The sequence below is a fragment of the Buceros rhinoceros genome, unplaced genomic scaffold, assembly GCF_000710305.1.
Source record: "Buceros rhinoceros silvestris isolate BGI_N320 unplaced genomic scaffold, ASM71030v1 scaffold8531, whole genome shotgun sequence".
Lineage (NCBI taxonomy): Eukaryota > Metazoa > Chordata > Aves > Bucerotiformes > Bucerotidae > Buceros > Buceros rhinoceros.
The window spans coordinates 22,691-29,012 of NW_010394800.1; the positions used below are offsets into that span (position 1 = coordinate 22,691).

The 6,322-nt window shown below is 55.1% G+C and overlaps 1 protein-coding gene across 1 annotated transcript in view; it reads right to left on the bottom strand.

The window, feature by feature from the left end:
• Positions 1–428: 428 nt before the first annotated feature.
• Positions 429–6,322, bottom strand: part of PKIG (protein kinase (cAMP-dependent, catalytic) inhibitor gamma) — a 10,818-nt gene continuing 4,924 nt past the window's right edge. The window contains exons 2-3 of the mRNA XM_010145333.1: positions 2,497–2,672; positions 429–1,363 (exon numbers count right to left, since the gene is read on the bottom strand). Coding sequence (XP_010143635.1) covers positions 1,284–1,363; positions 2,497–2,647 — 231 coding nt within the window. The 5' untranslated portion in view covers positions 2,648–2,672 and the 3' untranslated portion in view covers positions 429–1,283. The remainder of the gene's footprint in view (positions 1,364–2,496; positions 2,673–6,322) is intronic.

Sequence of the window (6,322 nt, forward strand, 5' to 3'; positions counted from 1 at the left end):
TCCCTCTGCCTGGGCTGGCTGGCGATGGGCTGGTAGCTCTGTGCTGCAGAGGGAAGACGTCTCGTTCCACCAGCGCTTCTGCTGCTGGAGTCTGGGCCACTGCACGAAGTCCTGAGCCACCTTGGGCTTGACTTCTGGGGTGGTAACGTGGAGGGGAGCACTGCTCCCGTGGGTGGATGAGGCACCCGTGGGAGAAGCGCTGCCCGGCAACAAACCTGGGATCGAGGGAACAGACTTCTAGCATTTCCTGTGCTCAACTACATCCGCTTCCACCTGGGTGGGGTTTCACAGACCCAGACAGGACCCTCTTGTAACACAGCTCCGTATGTCCTTGCTAGGGCAAGCTGGTGCAGCCACGCTGCAGCTCAGTCAGCTACAAGGAAACGCAGAGAAAGAAGAAACATCCAGGCAGAAAAAACCACCTTCAGTACTTGAAGGCTGTGTCATTTATTCCGACAGCTTATATAGTTTTATCAAACCGTCTTTAACACAAAACATGTCTCCTAAAAGACAGAATGGTGTGAGATTCTACCAGAGATCATCTCAGCTAACAGCTTGCAAAGTTAAGCCTGAATTTCAACAGTCAAACCAGCAAAAAAGTTTCTCCCCTCCCCTTAACGATATCTTAAAATGCTAAAACCCAAAGAAAAACATGCCTGTGGCTGGTGCTGCTGGGGCTGTAGGTGGAAGTCACCCACACAGAGCTGTGCTTTGGTCCTTTCCTGATGCTAAGCGGCAGCAGCACAGTGAGGGGTGCTTGACATGAAGGCAGTGGGACTGGCTGGGTCCCTTCCCCACTGCCCACCCTGACGAGGGGCCGCTTGGACAGTCCAGAGGCCAGGTCAGGTCTAAGATGCAGATGAGGGCGAGGCTTAGAAAAAACAATAATCTAAATTTATAATCTATGGAAACAGAATAAATAATAGTCTAGATTTGCAAAGGAGGAAGGTACCTTGGACAGGAAAGTCTGGTGTGTCTATTATTACAGATCTCGGTTTTTCCCCTGGGGGAAAATTGCAGCTAAGGCATCTTGAGGAGGGCTCATACCACTACAGCCCTGGCAGTGCTGCTCTAAATCATTAGGGATGGGAGCAGAAGTCTTTTGGAGGTGCCAGTCCTTGCACAGCATCCTGCGGTTCTCTAAACAACAGTGGTTTCAGCAGAGGCATTTGACAGACAACTTGCTGTTCCAGGTTGGCTTTTGTCCGCAGATTCAACAGCAAACTCTTGTTCAGTGTTCACAGCAAGGCCCTCCTCCTGCCCATCCCGCCCCCTGCACACTGTCACGGGGAGGGGCTGTTTTCTTGCCCCTTCGGTCTTGCTCCAGGGTCATTCTCGGAAGAGGTGGCATCTCTTTGGCTTTCTGCAGGAGGGAGGATTGGGAAGAAAGCGGGTTACACTCTGCTGAGGACACAAGCCGTCAGTAATTGCTGCAGCTTATTTTATTCAGCTTGCCAGCCGCAGACCCATGGCTACCCTCCCCTGGCCAGCTGTTTGGCCTAAGGGCACTGGGTTCTCCCTTCACCTTCTGGAGTACGAAAGCCTCCCCACACATCTGGGGATGCTGGGAGGGAGCCTTGGGGCAGGGCTCTGCTCTTCTGGTCTAACCTGTATCAGCAGCTCCCTCGTGCTCCGGGAGCGTGGTCTGACAGCCTGGCCGCTGCTGGAGCTGCTCCCTGTGAGAAGAGCTCTAACTCCTGCTGCTTCTGGAGGGGTGGATGGACACTGCTAGCATGGGCTTGTCGAAAGAGGTACGGTTGGGGTAATGTCTTTTAAAGTGTTTTAATAGTTACACATTAAAGGCTGGAGGAGTAGAAGAGCAAGGGGAAAACTGAGTCTTGCCTCTGCAGTGGTGCTGTACATTTTGTTGCTTATTGGTGAAATCGGAGGGGTTGGTTTGCTCATCTCTGAACAGAGGATTCATGCTTCCTGTAGTCAGCTGGTCAACACATACCAAAGTGATACATACCAGGGTGATACTGCTGCCGTGTTTGGGCGGCGGGAAGATTTGGAGATGGTTGGTGGTGTTGAGAATTAATTGTATTGTTATCGAAAATCTTGGGGAACTATTTAAAAGCTGATTAACAAAAAATCCAAAACCAACCCACAAAAAAAAAAAAGAAAACCTGCCCCACACTTCATTTTTATAAAGCCGATGTGCAGTTTGCCCCGGGAAGGCTCTTGGCCAGTCCATGTCTTGTTGAAGCACCAGTGTGTCTACAAACCAGCCGCGCAAAGGGCCTTTCTGGAGTGTGCAGTGCTCGTGTGCCAGGAGCACCGGGACTGTCCTGGTCACTGCAAGAGCCCCTCAGCCTGGGGACTCTCCTGCTAGCTGAGTACCCACCAAGTGTGAAGGCACTGACTGCACTGAGGAATGGGAGGTTCCTCCTGAGCATCAGAGCGATTCCCCCAGAGGCAGCTGCGCTGTCACTTTGTGCCTCACCCTTCCAGCCTAGGTGCCAGGAGCTGGACTTACTGGTGTCTGCAGCAGCTCACCTGCTCCTTCAACGGCGAGGTCACCCAGGTCCTCGGTCAGCTTGCGCATGCTAATGGTGGTTGCATCTCGTTGGATGTCGTGGACAGCGTTCCTCCGACCGGCCCGATCGCAGGAAATGAAGTCAGTGTATGTGCTGGACTCTACCTCCATTGCATCTCCACACGCTTGCAAAACACTGTGGAGAAAACACAGCTGTGAGGTCAAGAATGCTCAGCAAGCCTCGAGTCATGGCTCCCTCCAGGTTAGGTTACTCCGTGGAGTTCAGTTACAGCATGAAAAAATAGTCCCTGTAACTCTGCTCCAGTTGCTCTAAGAGCAGCTACCGAAATCTCAGATACCAGCCCTGTCACATGGAGGGGCATGTGGGGTGACCCACCATGCTGCGTGACCCACTGTGCCGGGTCACCTGCCGTGTTGAGTGAGGGCAGGTAGGCAGGAAGGATCCGTCCCAGCTGCCTCACTGGCCCCTGTTCTTCCTTCCGCTGCACAGCAAGGCAGACGAGGCTCCTGCCCCTCCTTTTGAGTCCCCTTAGGAGCTGCACGGGCGCTTGCAGCAGCTTTTTCCTCTAGAAAAAGCATTACAGAAAAAGCCCTTCCTCCTCCTCAGAATGCCGCGGGAGCTTTCAGTGGAGGCCAGATTTGGCTCCTGGCACGGGGCAGGGGGGTGGGGGGCTGACCCAGCCTGAATCTGTAATGGGCAATGATCGGGGCCCCACGGATGCCGGCTGGAAAGCTGGGGGAGCAGAGCCGTGTTTTCAGGGGGGTTGGATCAGCACTGGCCTCCGCTGGCTGCTGGATGTCGCCGAAAAGCATTGGCTGGACTGCTCTGAGATAAGCACTTTAGCACGTGAAAATCAGCCCTTCTGGGAGGTGTTTGGATCCCGGCACTCCAGGCTTGTGTCTCTGCCAAGCGCAGAGCATGGAGAGAGGCTCAGGGCAGCCACTCGTCGCCCGCAAGCACCGCTAGGAGCCAGCTCTTAGTTCAGCCTGATGAATCCGTAAGTTGTTGGTTTTTCATTTTAACTGGCAGTTTTACTTGCCAGCATTTGCACAGCGCGCAGAGCCCAGGACCTCAGCAGCTCAGGGGCGCCCTGGCCCTGGCACGGAGCTAGTGAGCGCGCGCTGCCGCTGCTCCGGACACCTGGTGCTCTTGGTTCCTGCTCCCATTTACTGGGTTTGGCACTTAGTTGTTTTTTCTTTTTTGTGTGGAAGAGGTTAATTGTTGTCTCATCTGTGAGTGTGCTCACTGTAAAAAATGCCAGGAGCCGTTAGCTGATGTTGTCAATACTCAAAGGAGGTGCCGATCAGAAACACTTGTGTAATGAAGAAAAATTCAGCTTGTCATTCACTTGCTTTTGTGACCCACTGCGACACCTGCTGAGCCTCCTGTGCTGAATACCCATCCTCCTACCAGGGAGATCTGCTGGCAGACCCCCAGCACGGGCAGAGGTCACACTCCTCACTCCGTAATTCCTGATGTTATGGCAATAGAAAGAAGAAAACGCCACCCCTCGTCCTGTTGCAACAGACCCTGCTAAAAAGTTTGTCCCCATCTTTCTTACAGGTCCCCTTTAAGTGTTGAAAGGTGGCAATAAGGTGTCCCCTGAGCCTTCTCTTCTCCAGGCTGGACAGCCCTCATCTCCCGAGTCCCCTGCTGTAGCTGCCAAAGGCAGACGCGCTCGGCTGCGGCAGCGCTGGGCGAGGCGCTGACTGCCCCATCGCATGGCAAGAGGATGGGAATCTCGATTTAAAACAGGGCAAGAAACTCCGTGTGCAGGAGCAGATCCTGCTCCGGACAGGTTTGGGTCCCAGCTTGGCGGCCGGGAGATGGCGTGTGTGATTTATTTATTTTCCACGGCTGGGAGGGTTCCTGCCTCGCCTCTCTGTGGGCAGAGCTGGAACCGGCGGCGTTATGAGCAGAGCTTTCAAATTTGTGCAGTTCCTTCAGGACTGTCAGCGTGGGCAGCCCTCCAGATCCTTGCGGGCAGAGCCCTCCCTCCTGGCAGAGGCGCTCCAGGCTCTGTCTCCGGGAAGCTGTTGGACCGAGGAGGTGATGGGAGCGGTTGCTTCAATTTTCGATAGAAACCTCTGATTTTTCAAAGAGCATTTCCACGTTTCCAGGCAGGTGCGAAACAGTTCAGTGCGGTTTTGGTCAGCAGAAACACCTTTTGACATCTGCCAGGGACAAGAAAGGAACCACCTTCCCTCTTGCCCCAGCCTGGAAGTGCATCACGGCGGACAGTCACTTAGCGGTGGCAGGGGGTGCAAAGGAGGAGCGTGTCACCCTCCAGCTCCCTGCTTTCGGTTTTCCATACTCCAGCTCTTGCCCGGTGTTGCAGGAACAAGCCCACAGCACTGCGCGAGGGTTTCCAGGGCGCTTCAAAGAGGTGAATCAACTTGTCCCCTGCTTCCCTTCCCCAGTTGCTGCTGATGGTCACAAAAATGGTCCCTGTGCCCTCAGTGCAGTGTGCCAGCCCATGGAGACAGGGCAGGGGATGTGTGGCACGGTGACAAAGGCCACTGGCAGGGGCTGGCACCTGCTGCCTGCTGCACATTCCTCGCAAGCTTTTCTGTGCTGCTTGGAGGGAGGCTGCTTCCCCTCTACCATGGGGACGTGCTGCTGCCTGTCCCCAGGCAGCTGGCCACAAGTGCGGAAGCCGCTTGCAAGCTGTGACAGACACCAGATTCGTCCCTAGAGCCAGCTCTGCTCCTGCGCCCCCTGAAACAACCCGGCTCTGCCAAACCTGCCATTTGGCCTGGACTTGTTTTTCCATAGTGTCTTGTGAGGACTAAAAAATCTGGAGCCTTAATAGTTTCGGCTTTGCTGGTGTGGACTTCGCTTCTGGAGCCCAGAGTGCAGCTGGGCTCTCCGGGATTTTCCAGGGAAGCCAGGCAGCAGCTGATGGAGCAGCTGGCTCTGCCCTCAGGGGCTGCAGCTAAACCTGCCCTACTCGTACCAGAGCTGAACTGCGCCCCTTTAGAAGGTGGATGCTAAGCAATTAAAGGATTAAATGCGTTTTCTGCCTTGTGGTAGAATAAACTGGGGCATTTCTTTTGGGTCAGCTCAATGCCCCTCTCAGTCCCACAGACAAGCCAGCATTTAATTCCCATTTCACTTGCGTGCTTCTCCACAGCACAGATCCCAGAGACTGTGAGGAAAAAGCGGTTACTGCAGATAGTGTGCGAGTGGCAGACAAGTGACCTGGAAACGCCACGAGCAGGTTAAACTCTGCAGAGCGGACACAAGACCTGTGCCCCGAGCCAGCGGCCGCGCTCTGGCTCCAGAGGATCGGGGGGATGCTGCAGTCTCACCCAGCCCCCGTCTCCAGTTTGGAGGAAGCCTTTCACAGAATATCGCATCTGTCCCTTGTCGAGGATAAGCTGTAAGCTTTTTGTGGCTAGGGAGGGCTGTTCTGGGGCTCCGCACTGCTGCTGGCTATCAGCAGGCAGCGTGGATTCAGCCGGCTGCCCTCCACTGCCTGCTTTGCTTCTCCCTTCTGCTCTGCCTTTCTCACCTCCGGCCGCCTTCTGGATTTTCCTCTCCACCTAACCCGCCTTCGCGGTGAGCGCCAAGGGCCACTAGGTCAGAGGGAGTCCTGTTCGTCCCTGTATGCCACCCATGGGCATGAGGTGGCTCAGTCCCCTCAGACATCCCTGTCCCAGGGGCAGCCAGCACAGCTCACCAGGCTGCTCTGAGGAGGGGGGCTCACGGGTTTAACACAGCAGTGGATTTCTCCGCTTCACCGCCCTGAATCACCGCCTGCTCCCACCCTGCTTTCCTTTGGAGGCCTCCCTGTTCCTCGGCGGGGGGCAGGGGGCAGCTGC